The following is a 19,919-nucleotide window of genomic DNA, read 5'->3' as shown; positions in this document are numbered from 1 at the left end:
GTTGGGTAGTGGTTAGATCCTGTGAAATGTGTTTTTTGGGGGGGTAAAGATATGATAAATGTTCTCCAGACTCTCCTGCATAATGGAGGACAGGACAACACACAAGCACCTTGGCAGTGATGCCATCCGGCCCATAGCCTTGCCTACTTTGTACCTACTTAACTCCTGCCAAATATCTTCCTCTATGAAGGGATGAGATGTTTGTGGATCAGATGGCAGAGCATTAAGAATGTCATCACAGGCAGCTGAGATGTCAATGGTGTCAAATTGTGAGCAGGTTTGGGGATCTTTGATTGTGAAACAGTCATTTTTTACATTCTGTCCTGCAAGTGTCTTTATTGTCCTGTGTCGTGTTCATATTAGAAAACTTCAGTTCTATTCGCTCCTTCTATAATTACTACTGATCAAAAGTTGAAACATTTCAAGAATTCACATTTTGCATTGTTGGATCTTAAGAAGGTTCTAAGTAATGATTCAAAATGCAAAAAGAAGAAATGGGAGTGAGACAAAAAAAAACTGAGTAAGCAATTTACTACAATCAAGCATTAAACTGAAATAGGCCGTTCATCAGCTGATCAAAAGGTTTAGACAACAGCGTTTAAAAGCCCAAACCTTCTCAAAAATGTGGATTCAGTGTCATTTTCTGTCAGGTATCCACACTGTCACGACCTCCTGATGGTAAAGGCAAAAAAGCTTTCTCTCTTTGAACGTGGTCGGATTGTTGAGCTGCATCAACAAGGCCTCTCGCAGCCTGCCATTGCTGCTGAGGTTGGACACAGTAAGACAGTCATTTTAAACTTCTTAAAAGATCTTAAGGGGAAAAAAGTCAAGTAGTAGACCCAAAAAAATTCACCGGCCCTGAACCAGAGAATCCAATTGGCTGTCCGTCAAGATACGGGATGGTCCTTGGCTTAAATTAGCTTGTGACTGTTGCCAACTGCTGTCCCATAACCATTAGACAGCATCTGTGAGAGAAGGGTTTTAAGAAGATCAGTTCCAGACAGTGGATGGCCTCTATGAAGCCATCTTCACCACTTGGAGCAACATTCCCACTAGCCTCCTGGAAACACTAGTTCCAAGCATGTGAAAGCTAATTTTTGAGTTGATTAATAAGAATGGTGCAGCTACTCTTTACTGAGTCCAGTCTATTTCAGTTTTATTTTTTTGGTTGTTTTTTTTTTGAGATGCGATCTTCAACTTTTCATCAACTGATTAACAGCCAATTTCAGTTGCAGTTCAGTTGCAATAAATTGCTTAATCAATTTATTTCTCACTCCCATTTCTTCTTTTTGCATTTTGAAGCAAAATGTAAATTTTTGTAATTTTTCAACTGGTCTTAAAATTTTGATCAGGAGTGTAAGTTTAGCCTCTGTAATGTCATTTTGTATTTGTTTAGTATTATTTTCAGTGAGATCCAATCCTTATTTACCCCCTTTCAAACCAATTTCTAATGTGGGATCTGATCCAAAGTCTGGAGGAAATGTCCTATAAGTTATTGTAGGAACACAAAACGTGATATAGTCTATAATGACTGATACTCTGAGCATTCTGTTGCTAACTAGCTTCACCAGATGCTTTAACCAATGGGAGCTGTTCAAAAAGACAGCTATGGTTAGCAAACCTTGTTGGAGAAATCAAGAAGGCTGCACCAGTGATAGGTGGTGGTTTCCTGGCGATCTGATCATGGCTGATATCATCACAAGAGGTAGTTCGGCAAGGGACTTAAAATAAGTTTCCACTTGGCACCATGGACCTGATTTCCTAAAGCTATCAGTGGAAGACTGGCCAGTGTGGACCTGCTCCAGTGAAAGTCCTTAACTACTATTACCACCAGTAACTATATGTCAGTAAAGACAAAATGCTCAGCAAGCGGGAAAGAGAGCACCAACTGCCTGGATCAATAAACTGATCACAGAAAGAGTGAGTCATCAAGGGCCGGAGGCATGCAAAACGAGGTGACAGCTGTGTCAGGGCAAAGATTTGCAAATCAAGAGTGATCTTCCAGCAGAAAGAATAACTCTAGCCCATCCTTTTGAGTACACTACTGGAGATAAGTTTGAACCATTCATGGTGAAAGAACTCAACTCAAAGTGTGGGGCATTGTTACTGCTGCATGGGCAGACACAGAACCAACTTTATACAAAGTGATTAATCCATGATGTTTAAAATGTAAAAAGTAAGTATTATCTGAAAGTGATAAGGGTGGAAAAATTAAGGGACAAATTAAGTGATATTGACTGACTGAAGCACTGGAAATTGCAGAGGCCTGCTATCAATATGTTATAAATATACTGAAAATTAGCACAAAATCTCAAACTACTACAAATGTTCTAAATGGGTTGTTGTACTTATACTTAGGAGTGAGAGATGTGGGCAAAAGAGAGAAGTGCATGTCTGGTCTGGTCACTGACATCAACCAGTATAAATAATACAGAAATATCCTTCTAGAATTGCCAGCCAAACATTACACTGCACTTGGTAAATTTTGAATCTAAGAAACCCACCTCCAGGCCAAATAAGAGTTGGGTTTGTGAAGAGCAAGCCCACTCACTTTAAGGATGCATTTTTCGTGCACAACCATCCATCCATTTTCTTTCGCTTCTCCTGGGCAGATACTTCCTTAAGCTCATTCAGGGGGATCCAAAGGCATTACGGGACCATAGTCCTTCCCGTGTGTCCTGGGTCTTCCCCAGGGCCTCCTTCTGGTGGGTCGTGCCCGGAGCACCTCCTCAGGGAGGTTCCCAGAAGCACTACTCTGAGCCCCTCCCGTGTGATTGAGCTCCTCACCCTATCTCTACAGGAGCGCCCAGCTACCCAGCGGTGGAAACTAATTTTGACTGTGTAACCGCGTCCTTGTCCTTTGGTCATTACCCAAAGCTAATAACCATAGGTGAAGGTAGATCAACTGTTAAATCAAGAATTTGCCTATCAATACTGTACCATACTGTACAGCAGCAGCTGCAGTACAGTACGGTACAGTATGGTTCAGTTTAGTCCAGTGTGGTACAGAGTGGGGCAGTATTGTAAAATGTGGTAATGTGGCACAGTATGGTACACTGAGGGGCAGTATGGTACAGAGTATTGCAGTGTGATACAGTGTGGTACAGTGTGGTTCAGTGTGGTACAGTGTGGTACAGTGTGGTACAGTGTGGTACAGTGTGGGTCAATGTGGTACAATGTGGTACAATGTGGTACAGTGTGGGTCAATGTGGTACAGTGTGGTACAGTGTGGGTCAATGTAGTACAGTGTGGTACAATGTGGTACAGTGTGGGTCAATGTGGTACAGTGTGGGTCAATGTGGTACAGTGTGGTACAATGTGGTACAGTGTGATACAGTGTGGTACAGTGTGGGTCAATGTGATACAGTGTGGTACAATGTGGTACAGTGTGGTTCAATGTGGTACAGTGTGGGTCAATGTGGTACAGTGTGGTACAATGTGGTACAGTGTGGTGCAGTGTGATACAACATGGTGCAATATGGTACAGTGTGGTACAATATTGTGCAGTATAATACAGTGTGGTATTGTGTGAGACAGTGTGGTGTAATGTGGTGCAGTGTGGTACAATATCGTGCAGTATCGTACAGTGTGGTACAGTGTGGCACAATGCGGTGCAATATTGTACAGTGTGATACAGTGCGGTGCAATGTGGTACAGTGTGGTACAGTGTGATATTGTGCTTTGCAGTGTGGTACAGTGTGGTACAGTGGAGTACAGTGTGATATTGTGCTTTGCAGTGTGGTACAGTGTGGTACAGTGTGATATTGTGCTTTGCAGTGTGGTACAGTGGGGTACAGTGTGATATTGTGCTTTGCAGTGTGGTACAGTGTGGTACAGTGGGGTACAGTGTGATATTGTGCTTTGCAGTGTGGTGCAGTGTGGTACAGTGTGGTACAGTGTGATATTGTGCTTTGCAGTGTGGTACAGTGTGGTACAGTGTGATATTGTGCTTTGCAGTGTGGTACAGTGTGGTGCAGTGTGATGGAGGTACCGCACCATTTCTCCTCGACTTCAGCAATGGTGGCCGTCAGATGAATATTCAGTGTCTCTGGGAGAAATAAGGCAAATCCACAAGCAATGACTGTGAATCCTCCATAGAGAAGGAAGGGCAGGGTGGAGAAAATCTGCAGGTACACAGCAGATATCAGAGACATGCAGGAAGTCTCAGATAATCAGAGCTCCTCAGAGACAAGAAGGAGCCTTCATAGCCTCACCTCACCCAGGACGAGCATCGTCGGAGCAGCCATACTCCCCACCCGGGATATGGTGGACATCAGCCCTGTGCCTGTCTGCCTGTGAAAGAGAACAGGCCACCGGTCAAATAAAATCAGACGGAAACACATACTTAAACACCAGTGTATACAGACACAGGACGAGGTGGGTCTTTGACACAACGAAGCTTGGATTGAAACTGCCAGTCTTAAGATCAGAAGACGGACACTCCACTGCCACACTACTCTGTTTTTCCGTTTTATGCTACCAATATAATTGTTTTTGTGGAAGTGTTTCTGATGACCACTGTGGGTTTTTATTACTTTGTGCACCCCCTGCAGGTGAGAGGCTGTACCTGATGACGGTGGGGTAAAGCTCTACTGTGAACAGATACACTGTGGTGAAGGAGGCCGATGTGAAGCCTTTTCCTAAACAGGCCAGAGTCGTCCTCAGCGTCTGCATCTCTGAAAGGTTCAAACATCTTACATTATACAAAATAAAGAAAACAATTAAAGACCATATTTATGCCGGGCACAAGGTAGAATAATTCAAGTATAATAATAGACCCTTTTCATGTTTTAGTTTTAGTTAGTCATGCTAAAATCAATCAATATTTATGAAATACTTGCTTCCTGCTCCCAAAGAGGGCAAACGCAAACCTTGCTGGTCGTCAGGTTGTCTGTAAGTGATTTAGCGCCAGGTGCTCCACAAACACAAACACAAGGTGCGAGACAGGAGAGGGGCCGCGCCCCAGCCCTGTCACGAATGGCTGTGCTCACCGACCCCCCCGGGCCGGCTATCCTTGACCACTCAAAGATCCACAGCGCTACAGTATCATCATGTTCCATCATCATCTGACTTAGAGGCGTTCAGTCATAATCCCACAGATGGTAACGTCGCCCCATTGGCTCCTCAGCCAAGCACATGCACCGAATGTCTGAACCAGCGGTTCCTTCGTACTGAGCAGGATTACTATTGCAACAACACATAATCAGTAAGATAAAACTAACCTGTCTCACGTCGGTCTAAGGTGCTGGAAAATTTGTTTAGTTATTCTTTAGTTTTAAGTAAACAAAGACTTTTAAATGATTTAAATTTTTTTTTACAAAATTTCTGATGAATGCTGTTGGAACTATCAACAACAAATTGATGAGCTACAAGCATGAATATTTGTTTTAGAATCTGAAAAAGGACTACACTAGATGCTGCAGCTACTTTTAGAGAAGAGGGTGAAAAAACTGCTACTTTCAACTTAAACCTGAGTGACACAGTGTCTTTTCTCTCCCATTAAAATATCAATTTGTGTTATTGCTTCAAGCTGAAAAAAAGAAAATAATTTGTAAACTTGGTGCCTATTTGAAGTTTTGTCATGAATTGATATGTTCATATCATGCATATGGTCATGAGCAAATTAATAAATGAAATGATTTTTGTGTGGAAGGCGAGAGAAATGCCTAGACCTATTCTCCTCTTACTTTTGCATAAGCCAGCCTACAATCACAGGCCCAACGTCTCTAGCATGCCAGAGCGACCCTGGCTAGGATTACTCCAGACAGGATGGGGCCCTGGAGGTCACTGGAACTCCAGGGGCCTTTACCAGTGGCCTTGGCTCAGTCTTACTCAGAAAAGATAACTAATTCATGGGATGGACTATTGTACATTTTGAGGGTTCCTGAAGGTCTTGGGTAGCTTGTAGAACCTTAGGCATCACTGCTGTGCTTAAACCATTGAGTCACTGTTGACACACATTGGTTTCCTTATTGTGTGAAACTGTCTCAGGTGTCTTACTCTTTTCTGAACACATGCATTTCCAGGAAGAGTGGACAACATTGTGATCATTTTAGTGTCATGCCATACGCAAGCCAATAATTTGCCCTTCCTTATAAAAACTTAATAATTGTTTCCTTTTATAAAATGCAAAGCAGTTGGTCTTGTACTTCTCATTGTCCCACACAATTCACTTTCCATATCAGCCAATTAATTTGCAATGGTGGATGAGGTATAGTCCCATATTCATGTAACTCTTATCCCCTTTACGAGTGAAAGATGCAATGAGTTCATGGACAACATCATGGGTTACACTGATGTTGCTGGCATTATCTGTGTATTGTGCCCTATTAACGGACCACCTCAAAACATATTCAAAGCATACAGTAGACACTATAGTGGCATTGATCTGGTTTATGTCATTGTTATGTTATCAGCTCATCTATAGAAAACCTCTTGAGTGAACCGTAACCTGTTGCAAATCTGGAAATAATTATTTCTATTATTGGACGGACTACTGTGCCCCGGCTCACCTAGTGTCACTTAGAGAGTTATTTCAAATTTGTTTCTGGACATTACACTGCCAAAGCCTTGCAGGGGTCACCAACATGATGCCCGCGGGCCCTATGTCACCCCCAAGGCCTACATGAGTCCCCCCAAGGCCTACATGAGTTGCCAACTGGCCTGCGGCAACACTGGTTCAGTGTTCCACGACTGGAGTATGGGGTCCGGGGCTCTTTGCCAAGGGCTGTCCGGTCCCTGTATGACCAGAGCAGGAGCTGTGTTCACATTGCCTGCAGTAAGTCAGACCTGTTCTTGGTGCATGTTGGACTACGCCGGGGCTGTCCTTTGTCACCGGTTCTGTTCATTATATTTATGGACAGAATTTCTAGGCGCAACCAAGGGCTGGAGGGGGTCTGGTTTGGGAACCACAGGATTTCATCTCTGCTGTTTGCAGATGATGTTGTCCTGATGGCTTCATTGAGCCAGAACCAGCAGAAGGCACTGTGTCAGTTTGCAGCCGAGTGTGTAGCGGCTGGGATGAGACTCAGCTCCTCCAAATCCGAGGCCATGGTTCTCTACCGGAAAAAGGTGGCTTGCCCTCCCCTAGCCTTGTTCACGAGTGAGGGAATAATGGAGCGTGAGATTGACAGGTGGATCAGTGCAGCATCTGCAGTGATGCGGTCGCTGTATCAGTCCGTTGTGTTAATGGAGCTGAGCCCAAAGGCGAAGCTCTCGATTTACCGGTCAATCTACATTCCTACCCTCACCTGTGATCATGAGCTCTGGGTAATGACAGGACAAGATCGTGGATACAAGCGGCCGAAATGGGTTTCCTCCATAGGGTGGCCGGGCGCACCTTTAAGGATAGGGTGAGGAGCTCTGTCACACGGGAGGAGCTCAGAGTAGAGCTGCTGCTCCTACACGTCGAGAGGAACCAGGTGAGGTGACTCAGGCATCTGTTCAGGATGCCTCCTGGACGACTCCCTAGGGAGGTGTTCTGGGAATGTCCCACCGGGAGGAGGCCCCAGGGAAGACCCACCACCACCACCACCTGAAAAAGCTAAATAAATACTACAATGAATCCAGTCTTGCAATAAATATCAAAATAAATAATGAATCATTGTCTCAAATGCCTGGTGAATTGTTCACGGCATTACACACTGTTTAATGGACTTCAACATCAGCTCTAGTGTCGTGATCTGTCCTGCCTTGGTCAGGAGTAATCTTGTAATCTTTGTATGTTTGTCTTTCATTGACATGCATGTTGAGCTGAATACTGCATGTGGTGCAGACTATGGTTAAACCTGTATAATGTCCAAAGAGGACAGAGAGGTTGGATTCATTCACATTCACACAAATTAGCCGTTAGGATAAAGTCTAGATCTCCCTCAGAATCAGAGTCTGACCAGTCAGTCAACACGTGTGCTTCTTCCAGACATTTTTGCATTTCACTCCTGAAAATTATGCAATGGAAGTGATGACTTTTATAAGGTCTCCAACGGCAGAGATGTATTAGTAATATTAACATTTCATAGCAGAAGTTCAAACAAAAAAGAATTTATGCACCAAGCATTAAATTGATAATTCATTCAATTACCTGGAAATAAATTAGTCGCATGTCTGCAACTTTGGCACTGAAAGAGCCGTCACTTGCTGTCCGCTGCCTGATATTTAAATATTGATTTATTTTAGCATAACTTGGCTAAATCTTATTAGAAAATGAATAGGCCAAGAAGTCAGTCATTTTTTAGAGAACTGGAACTAGCCATGCGGCAGTGTGAAAAAGGCCTATAGTGTTAAACTGGTAAGTTCCAAGTGTTAGCAGACTCCCAACTCTGCCCATAGCCACCATCATAAAAGTTACTCAGGACATACTTTGGAGTTAGTTAAACACCATGAAAGACCAACCCTAAAATGTCCAAAATGCCTGTGCAGTAGTACTTTAACAAGCCTGCAGTAACAGGGAGCTGACCTCTGGGCACCAAGATGTTGGCGAAGATGACCGCTGCAGACATGAACAGACAAGACGCCTGAGTGACCCTTCTCCCCAGCATGCTGAGCATCACCAGAGCCAGGAACTTGGCCGGGAAGTCCACTAAGCCAAAGATCACCTGGATCAGATAGATGCTAACCTGTGGAGGAGAGGGACACAGTGTTAAGTGTATGTCATATAATACTGATCCATCTCTAGTCTCACCCCAAACTTCTGCAGGTCCATGGCGATGCCGAAGTAAGCAAACGATGTGGCGAACCTGTCGGACATAAGTGTGGTCAGTACTGTAGGCCTACTGACAGCCTACTCTGAGGTCACTGTGCAGCTCTCACCAGACCACCACCAGGCAGACTGTGATCCGTCGGATGCCTCTGGTCCGGATCAGGTCCACAGCTGTGTACGTGGACTTTCGGGATTCTAGCTCCTTCTTCATATGATCCTCTAACATCTGCATCAAAGACACCAGCTCAGAGGTCATGTTAGTCTGACAGGGGGAGGTAGTCTGGACTACAAGCTTTTATACATTATAAGTCCCTATGGAGACAGGGTATTTTGATTCTCTGCATAATCATAACCAAAATGAACTGAGGCCTCTGTGTTTTATTATGACCATTAAAATTGTGCTTTTGATTGTGATTCTTTTGTGAAGTCCTGTTGTTCACACATCCCTGGTCTAACTCCAGTACCTGGACTGTGAGTTTCTCAGCGATGTCCTTTTTGCCGTTGGTTCTTGCTACGCGCTGCAGTGACTTCAAAGCATCTTCAGAGCGGCCGTTAAGCATCAGCCAAAATGCCGACTCACTGTACCACCTGAATACACATGGAGCACACCTTCAGCGGAAGAACCAGGGACAGAACATCAAGACTGAGGACAACCAACCAGCTGCAGGCGAAGAAAAGGAACGCTGGCAAACAGACGACCACCTGCAGCTTCCTCCAGTCCCTGAGCCAGAAGGCCAGCCCCGCCAGCACCAGCTGACCGATGGAGAAGAAGAAGGATGAAATAGTCCCCACCAAAGTGCGCTGCTTTATAGAGATCCACTCCACCACTGGCAGGACACGAGACAGAAACTACACTTTTACAATGTTCCTGGCATGTCCAGGATGGTTAACCAGTTAAAAATAACTTTGCTGTATGGAAGAGATTTTAGAGTTCTTCCTTTTAGAATCCTCTCATAGCATTATGTCCTTACTGAGTGAGACTCCGTTGAGGATAATTCCAGACACGGCCATGCCACTGAGGAAGCAAAAGATGCAATAGGCGGTGTAAGAAGGAGACAGGGCGGAGCTACAGCCCAACACACCCAACTGCAGGTATGACCATATTAGGACAGACCGGCGCCCAAACCTAGATGACATAAAAACTTGTTACCAGTCCAAACTATAGTTTTGGACACTTAATATTTCACATGTTAAGGGGAAAAAAGTCACAGTTATCCAGATTTGATCCAAATGCTGTTAGTAAACTGAGAAAGGAAATTAAACAAGGTTAAAACCAATAGCTGATCATTTCAAAGGTGAGATCCATCTAGTTTCTACTATAAGGTAATAACCAAGTGGGGTACAACTGTATTGCACATTGTTTTGCACATCAGATATATTTCACACTGTTGGGAGTATGTGTTTAGAGCTTGGGAAGAAGAGATGACCTGAATATAGCCCTTGTACTCACTTGTCTGCGAGTCTTCCAAAGACGATGGCCCCTGTGAGGACCCCTCCCATGTAGATGGTCTGGATCATTGGCTTGAGTGTCTTCCAGGAGCAGACCAGGTCCCACTACAACAGTTTAAAACAACAAAGTCTGTGTTTCGTTGTTTGTGTATTTGCTCAGGAGACTGCATGTTAATGAACACAAAGACAAGGCATGCGCTTATCACACAAACATACATTATGTTTCATTTTTGCTTTGTGGAGACATTAGATTTACACTCATTTCCTCAAGACTGATAAAACCCTTAAACATAATTACCTGAACCTAACCTCTGATGTTAACACTATATGGCCTGACCCATGAAAAACTGGTCAGAAAATTCTGACTTTTGGAATCTGGAGCCTTTATATGGCCCTTTATCGTAATGTAAAAAACATACAAACAAAACTAATTTGCATAATAGAAAATAATATTTTTTTGTTTGTTTTGTCATATTTGATACAACAGGCTTTCACAAAATGTGTGTTGAATCTTTACCTTTGACCTTTGGAAAACTTGGAAGAGTTGCCATTTTGGACTAACTGTAAGTGGTGGATGGAGTCCTGATCAAACCCACAGTACAAGGAGTTACCGCAGTCTAATTGGCAATTGATGAAGGCATGAATGACAGGCTCCAGGTCAGAGTGGGGCAGGTATGGCTTTACCACACTAAGCCAACGCAGTTGGTAAATTCTGACTACCTGGCTGATCTGTTAGTCATGTTTGAGAGAACTTTCTAAAAAAACACCAAGATTTTTGGCAGGCTGATAGCAGTAGCATCAGATAAATCCCCAAATACCACAATTTCTGTTTTTGATTCATTTAGAGCTTTTAAAAGTTTATCCAGTTTTTTGGGTCCTTAAGGCAACTTAAAAATGTGCACTTCATCAGCAAAACAATGAAAAGGAATTTTGTGTTTTTGAAAAATAGATCCAAGGGACAGCATGTACAAAGAAAACAGTAAGGGGCCTAAAATGGAACCTTGTGGGACTCAAAATAGAGATAGTATTCTTCTTCATCCAGCCTTCTGCGTGTAAGTGGTGGCTGGCCATTTTGGATTTGACCATGTGACAAGTCATACTCCAAGGGCCAGAAAACATTAACGTGATGTGCTATGGGTCTGACAAAAGTAATAATAAATAAAAATTATATGAAATTTAACCAGTGAAAGTCAGACATTGCTTTTCAACCATTCAACAGAATTATATAAAAAAAAAAAACTCATGAAACAGGCCTGGACAAAAATGATGGTACCCGTAACTTAATATTTTGTTGCACAACCTTTTGATGCAATCACTGCAATCAAACAATTCCTGTAACTGTCAATGAGACTTCTGCACCTCTCAGCAGGTATTTTGGCCCATTCCTCATGAGCAAACTGCTCCAGTTGTCTCAGGTTTGAAGGGCGCCTTTTCCAGACGGCATGTTTCAGCTCCTTCCAAAGATGCTCAATAGGATTTAGGTCAGGGCTCATAGAAGGCCACTTTAGAATAGTGCAATTGTTTTCCTCTTAGTCATTCTTGGGTGTTTTTTTAGTGTTTTGGGTCATTGTCCTGTTACAAAACCCAGGACCTGCGACTGAAACCAAGCTTTCTGACACTGGCCAGCACATTTCGCTCTAGAATCCCTTGATAGTCTTGAGATTTCACTGTACCATCTGTGACATAGAGCTTATTTGCCTTGGCAAAAAGTTCAATTTTTGTCTCATCTGTCCATAAGACATTCTCCCAGAAGCTTTGTGACTTATCAACATGTAGTTTTGCAAATTCCAATCTGGCATTTTTATGATATGTTTTCAAACAATGGTGTCCTAACTTGTTCACAAGCAGAGCTGCTTTGAAGTCTATTCTCTGAGCCACAAAAGCCAGTGCAGAGACCTGAGCACAGGACACATGTGTGAAGTACTTCCTGGTTCTAGTCAGGACCCATGCAGCAGTGTTCTGGATGTACTGCAGCTGTGTTAAGGCTCGTTTGGAGAGGCCAGTGAGCAGGATGTTACAGTTGTCTAACCTACTGGAGACAAGTGCATGGATAAGTCTCTTTAAGTCCCGCTTTGATTTTTGCAATGTTTTTTAGATGGTAAAAAGCTGCAGATGTTACTGATTTGATGTGGCTGTTAAAGTTCAAGTCTGAGTCCATTATTACCCCTAGATTACTAGCCTGATTTGAAGGTTTTAGAGAGAGACTGGAGGTGACTGCTGACACTTTCTCTATGTTTCTGTGGCCAAAGATGATGACTTCAGTCGTGTCTGAGTTTAGCGGGAGAAAGTTGTTTCACATCCACACACTGATCTGTTGGATGCAGTAGCAGAGTGAATCCACTGGTCCATATTCACCTGCTGCATTGAGACACAGATCAGCAATGTCTGACTTTCATTGGTTAAATTTCATAGAATTTTTATTTATTATCACTTTTGTCAGATTCAAGTTATTTCTGTGACCATTTTGAGTTTTTCTTTCATTAACCAAACGGTACCAACAATTTTGTGTGTGTGTGTGTGTGGGGGTGTGTATATATATATATATATATATATATATATATATATATATATATATATATATATATATATATATATATATATATATATATATATATATATATATATATATATATACACACACACACACAAACACACCCCCACTCACACACACACACACCCACACACACTTACGAGGGTCATTCAATAAATAAGGTGAATTTTTCTGTATAAGGACTTTCAATACAGTTAGAAGCTTACTTTTTTGTTTGTTTGTTTTACTTGTATTTCACATGGATTTAATTTCTTTTGCAGATTAAAAAAAAAAACTTTGAGAGTTTTGGCAATTAACAAAGATGGCCAACCAAGAAGCATGAAATTCATAGGAGAATGTCAACTGTGTCTGGTTCGATCACCTCAGGAGACCTCACTTCTGTAGGCCTCCCAGGCCTGCCTTCATCATCAACACTGCTCCGTCCTTCTTTAAACAATTTAGCCACTTGTAGACATTTTTTTGGCTGAAACATGTGGCACCAGACACAGTTGACATTCTCCTATGAATTTCAACGGGTTTGCACCCTTCAGCAACCAAAAACTTAATAACTGACCGCTGTTCAATCCTGGAGCTTTTTGGTTGGCCATCTTTGTTAATTGCCAAAACTCTCAAAGTTTTGTTTTTTTTAATCTGCAAAAGAAATTAAATCCATGTGAAAAACAAGTAAAACAAAAAACAAAAAAAAAGTAAGCTTCTATCTCTATTAAAGTCCTTATACCGAAAAATTCACCTTATTTATTGAATGACCCTGGTGTGTGTGTATATATATATATATATATATATATATATATATATATATATATATATATATATATATATATATATATATATATATATATATATATATATATATATATATATATATATATATATATATATATATATATATATATATATATATATATATATATATATATATATATGGCCAAAAAAAAAGTCACACTCTAAAAAATTGGTGGACCGCCTTTAGCTTTGATTACATCACACATTCGCTGTGGCATTGTTTCAATAAGCTTCTGCAATGTCACAAGATTTACTTCCATCCAGTGTTGTATTAATGTTGCACCAATATCTTGCACTGATGAGGGTCGAGTGTGACCGCTGCACAAAAACCTTCTCCAGCACATCACAAAGATTCTCAATGGGGTTGAGGTCTGGACTCTGTAGTGGACAATCCATGTGTGAAAATGATGTCTCCTGCTCCTGAACCACTCTTTCACTATTTGAGCTCAATGAATCCTGGCCTTGTCATGTTGGAATATGCCCGTGCCATCAGGGAAGAAAAAAATCCATTGATGGAATAACCTGGTCATTCAGTATATTCAGGTAAGTTAAAAGGTTGTAGTGTTGTTACCTAAATAATTAACATTTTGATCAGATATCAGTTGGTCATTGAAATACATGATCTTCATCACTCTGGCCTCCAGTTACCTTCATTGTGAACCCTGTGAAGGGCCTACATTGCAGTAAATTAAATGTAGTCTTTAAAATGTGCTGATGCTTTGCATCAACCAGTCAGTAAAATTTTTCACCTTAAAAATGCCAGTTCCACAGTGGGGGGCAGCAATGGCGATAGCATGCCATCACCAGGAGTGGAGTGAATGATTAATATAATAAAGCATCCTTGACACCATACATACTTTTTCCTGCTCTGCCTCTGTGGCTCTGTGCTCTGCGGGGCCTCACCTCAGAGACGGTCGTGGCTATGAACTCAGAGCGCTGGAAAGTCCATCCCTCCACACAGCCCTCCGTCTCTGCCTCGCTGGAGTTCAGGGAGGTGTTGGTTGTCAGCAGGTGCCACTGAGGGACAACATACCTGCAAAAAAGTACCAGACCGGGGCATAAACACAGGGATGGTCACCCACGAGAGGTGAAGGGGAGTACCTCCGGCAGCGGTCCAGCCTCTCTCCAGAAGGATCCGGAGGGATAAAGGCCTTCAGCCAGTTCTCGGGGTACACCTAAGGGAGGACAGGAGGCTAGACTGGACTTTTGGGGAGTGTGAAGTAAAGCTACATAGAAGCTATTAAGTTCTACTTGCTATTTAACTATATTTCTTTACTATATAGCCATAGTAAATATGATTAGTCGTTGTGTAGTCCTAGATGTGAGGTGTTCAGTAATCCTACCTGTGAGCTGTTCTGTAGTTCTACCTGTGGGCTTCTATAAGAGCGACAGTGAAGGTCTTAGCTTAGCTTACCACCACCAAGTGTGCAGTGAGTGATTAATGACTACAGAGTAACTCTTTGACAGGCTTTGACATGCCAGTAAAGTGCATTTCAAGTGTAAGGCATTGTTCTCATTATTATTACCCATTCTCTAGTTCTACTTGTGGCCATTCAGTATTTCTACCTGTGAGATGCAGACCTACCTCTGAATCGTTCTGCAAGCTGAAGTTGGTGGACAGACTGCAATAATGCTCAGGAATGCCTGACACAAAGTTGTTCAGGAGAATGTGCCAGGGTATGATCAGCCCTGATAAACTGAACAGAGTCATATGAATCCACTGGTACCGGCCGAAGCTCCCCACCTGCGCACGCAAACACACACACACACCCACACACACAGACACACGCACACGCACGAATTAATGGCATCTTTTCATAGGACAGGTACAGACATGTTCTTGGAGTTTGTTTATAGTCTGGTTTGGAGCTGTGGGGATTGAAAAATGCAATTTGGATCAAGTCTAGTGAATGGTCTTTCAGCTCTTTTATGGGATTGAATCTGTCATGATCCCTGTCGGTCCTGCCCTTTGTTGCACTTTCCCTTTTTTTTTCCTCCCTTCTGTGTTTGAGCCTGGAGCTAGGTGGAGATTTGGGCTACTCCTGTGCACACCTGGACCTAATCCGCAATCAGCTACATCTGGGGAGGATAAGAGGAGCTAGGACCAGACACTTGGCGCCAGATCGTCCGTGTATGTTTGTGGTACACTCTGTTTGGCTCAGTGCATGTTTTTTCGCTTTTTGACTCCAGCTGAATTGGATACTTTTGCTCCTCACCAGAGCTGTTCAAAAGACTGGCCTTTTTAATTTATATGACAGAAGTCGATTATTTTAACAGCAAACTAAAAACAGAGAGAAATGACCAAGGCTTAAATGTGTTTAAAATGGTTCAAACTGAGAGTGGAAATGTGCTGACCCTTTGGAATGGTGCATAATCTAAATACAATTTTACACAACCATAATAATAATTTTAAAACTAACTGTAACTATATGTTTTTTGTGCACGAAGCTCTCACTTGTGTAGCCTGCTCTGCTTCTGTGATGATTCTTGTGTCGATTCAGTGTTAATTAGTTTAAAAAATGCATACAAATTAAAAAAAAGGGGAAAATATTGGGCTATAGTTTTAGTCAACACAAACATTTAGCCATGATTGTTTTAGTCATTATAAATACTTTTAAAACAATAGTGACAAAAACCATGACGAAATATTTTACTCAAAGAAATGAAGGGTACAGTACAGTACATGAAGAGTGGGGCAAAAGGTGGTTAGCAAAAGATTTGTTGAAATTAAGCCGCACACCTGAGAAAGCCATTTTCTGTAGGTTTGCTGTCCTAATATTAACTGTGACTTGGATAAAAAAAAAATGTGTTCAGAGAAAGAGATTATTTCACTGAATCAATTTCCACCTATTGATTTGATTGAAATTTGTCACTTGAAATGTAATTTCCCTAAAATGTGTTATTCATACACTGCACTGAAAAAATCACTTACAAGCTCCACATTTCCTTTAAATTTACAGAACAAGAGTTTTCTGTTAAATCAAGAAAATATTACATTATTTCAGCAATAAATAATGAAATAAGGTTTTGTTTTTTTTGTTTTTTTCAAGTAGCACAACTAACCAATAAATGTGCACTGTCTGGCTCTTACCACTCGTTTTTTCAATGTCTTATTCTCATGTGACGACATTAAATTGTTGAGATTCTGAGTTGACCGTTGAACCTGTAGGAAGCACCCCCTCTGCTGTTGCCATGATGACAGAACATTAAGCTGCTGTTTGACAACAGAAATACCACTGTGGAGCTCCCCATCCTCCACCATCAGACCTAAACTCTACTGTAAGATTTATGGATGTTATTTGGAACATGCAGAGGCACAGCTGAAATGTTTGAATTAGGCTTTCAGCAAAGTTTCTACGGGATTTTTTTTTTGTATTTAACCTTTATTCAACCAGGAAAACACCCATTGAGATCGAAATCTCTTTTTCAAGGACAACCTGGCCAAAACGCCAGCAACGCATGTCAGGAGCATTTACAAAGTAATAATCCATAGAACAAACTCAGCTCTGAATCAATAACAAAACCAAGATACATTCAATTTGCTACTCTTGCATAGTTGTTATTACAGGAATATTCTCCAGACGCTCACTTTGATTGGAGAAAACCATAAGTTTGGTTTTGTCAACAGTGAAAACTAATTTCAGTGAATGCAGTTGAGATCGAACAAAGGCAAATGTAATTAACATAGACAGAAAATAAAATGAGTCCTAAAATTGAGCCCTGAGGTATACCTTTAGTAACCTTTAAAAAGAAAGATGTTGACCCAGACATTTGTATGCACTGTGACTGTCAAGTTTTGATATAGGACCCAAAAGCAGAACACAGGAGCACAGTCAATTTACAGTGGATAAAGTAGTTGGATTGGCAGGGCAGGTAGGCAGGGGAGCAGGCAGGTTGGTGAACAGGGCAAGTAGGCAGGATTAATATTGCAGCTCAAACAAACTAACGAGGAGTGGCTGTGGAGCTGCTCTCCTTATACTGAGGTCGAGTGTAGATGGAAACCAGTGCCGTGTCTCAATTCAACGGTTGCACACCGAAGATGCAGGTGTTACTGATTTAATGTGTCTGCTAAAGTTCAAGTCTGAGTCCATTATTACCTCTAGATTTCTAGCCTGATTTGAAGGTTTTAGAGAGAGAGACGGGAGGTGACTGCTAACATTCCTTAATTTGTGAATCATGTCTATACTGTTTGCATATGATTTATTTGTGTAAAACTTGGACTACAACTGTCACCACATGACCTTTCAGATGTTTACCTCTCCTCCAAGCCTTACTACCAACTAGTTAACTCTAATCTTTTCTACAGTCACTCATTGGTTAACTTTCCTGCCATCCTGAAAAAAGTGGTCTCTAATTATAACCCACTGAACTTCAACTCAAACCTTTAACCAGAAAGAAGATAGAGAGAAAGACCGACACAGAACTGTCCCCCCTTTTTATCTTGTCTGCTGTACAAGAAACAATGCCCAAGAAGTTTAAACTTATCGGAATCTCTCTTCAAATTGGTGCCGATCTTTTTCACTTTTTTTACTTTAGTGAATAGTGATGCTATTTCCAGATATGGGTCAATAAAATGGTAGAGGAGCTCATAGACCTTCACATAAAATTAGCTGTATAAAGTTGGTCAAATTTGATGGCAACGATCATAGATATAATCATTTTAATGTTCCAATATAAATTGTTTGGTGCCCAAAAAGTCTTCTTCTAGTCAATGCTAAACACTCAGTCCTTCTTTCACTAAGAAATTAGAACAAAATTAATTCAATTTCTTTATATCAGTTACTAATTTGACACTGTATCTGTGTGAGGAATGTCTAAACACTACAACGTTTGTTTATGGAGGTCATCCGTGTTGCACATTTATTTTTTTTTATACTATGTGTCCTCTGTAAATTATTTAAATTTGCAAGGAGTCATCTGTACATCATGGCAACGGACAACAGATGAAAACTAGCCTCTTGGCTAATTCTGGCATGTTAAACAGTTACTGTTGGTCAACATGCACTGTCCGCTATAAATAAATAGCTGCTACTATTACTGGGTATCTAGAGAGAATAATGATTAAGACAGAAAAATGTATTCAAATGCTAATGTTAAACTATGCAAGTATTGCTTTAGTACTGCAATGGGACAAACTGTCCTACCTTGTGGAACATTTTGGGCATATCATTGTTGGAGATTTGAGAGCTGGCTGGAATTCTTTGCCAAAGTCTGACAAAATGCAGTAGCTCCTCAAAAGGTGTAAAAAGTGCAGTGCAAAAGAACCCCCCTCTTTCCCCCATCTCCTCCACACCTTGTGCCCAAACCTTCATCTTTGAGGAGCTCTGGACTGTGCCCTATGCTCTGCCGACTCTGTACCTTTTCTCCAGACCCCTCTCCTCTCCGTGACCACCCTATTCCCAAAGCCCATGTTCTGCACAGATCTCACCTCCTCCAGTAGGTCCGGAAAGCCCATTTCGACGGCTGTTGAATAACCTTTAGCACTGGTTCAGGATTACAGTCCAGTGGTAAAAACGTAGTACTGTCTGGAATAAACATAAAGCGAGAATCAGCAGTAGCCCACTTAACCAGTTTTGACAGTTCTTTATATAGAACTAAAACATAATTCATGCTAACTCAACATGCTAATTATTTTTGCACTTATTCTGAGTGTAAGATCTGAGCTACAAATCAATTCAATTCAGTTTATTTTAATACATCCCAAAATCACAACAGCAGCTGCCTCTTAGGGCTGGAATGGACAGGTGAATGGACAGAGAAGATTATAACTAGAGAAAAACAAAATTACAATTTGCGGTCACACTTTATAATAATAACACTTTTGATTTATTTCCATGGACAACTCACCAGGGCTGAGTGCTGTGCAGATGAAGCAGTGTGTGCTGTTGTCGTTGGTCCCAGTTAAAAAGCCTAGGACACATTGTACGCACATTTTGATCTGGACATGGACAGTAACTGCCCCTTTTGGAAGTATATTTTTTTGCCTGAATCATAGAATGGGGAGGGCCACACTGTTGGCGCAAGGCTCCAGTCGAATTTAGAAAATAGAATCCAACCTATTTTTTATTTTTTTGTGACCTTTTTTCATTTTATTTACTTGTATAATAACAAAATCAAGATAAAAAATAAGATTCCCCCATCCCCCCACAAAAAAGTTAAATTAAATTAAAGAGACCACAATCTCAACCTCATGGTAACATCGTACCCCCCTCCATGGGCTCCACATGAACAAGATCAAGACATATATGCTTGAAATTATTCACTTCTTTCCATGAAACTAAATAAATGTTCAAAGCACAATAATATAACCACTATCAAAGCGAAAAATAAGATTTATTTATTTATTTGAAGGACAGTGTGCAGATACATTAAAAAGATGGCTGCACCAGATTTAGCAAAATGCTAATTTCCATCTGTAGTCCTTGATGTCACAAACAT

At 41.3% G+C, this 19,919-nt stretch overlaps 1 protein-coding gene across 1 annotated transcript; it reads right to left on the bottom strand.

The window, feature by feature from the left end:
* Positions 1–636: 636 nt before the first annotated feature.
* Positions 637–18,936, bottom strand: LOC117383656 (solute carrier family 22 member 6-A-like). Its single transcript, XM_033980852.1, has 15 exons — positions 18,910–18,936; positions 15,067–15,225; positions 14,583–14,656; positions 14,385–14,514; positions 10,149–10,252; positions 9,670–9,824; positions 9,357–9,525; positions 9,163–9,286; positions 8,809–8,924; positions 8,681–8,735; positions 8,456–8,615; positions 4,568–4,676; positions 4,215–4,293; positions 3,997–4,124; positions 637–763 (listed from the first exon to the last, which is right to left on the bottom strand). Exons 1-15 carry the CDS (start codon positions 18,934–18,936, stop codon positions 637–639), a joined length of 1,716 nt encoding a protein of 571 aa, XP_033836743.1.
* Between the last annotated feature and the right edge of the window lie 983 nt (positions 18,937–19,919).

This window comes from Periophthalmus magnuspinnatus, chromosome 16 (genome assembly GCF_009829125.3).
Source record: "Periophthalmus magnuspinnatus isolate fPerMag1 chromosome 16, fPerMag1.2.pri, whole genome shotgun sequence".
Taxonomy (NCBI): domain Eukaryota; kingdom Metazoa; phylum Chordata; class Actinopteri; order Gobiiformes; family Gobiidae; genus Periophthalmus; species Periophthalmus magnuspinnatus.
Note: the sequence above shows the minus strand (reverse complement) of the source record. Positions and strands in the feature narration are given on the sequence as shown.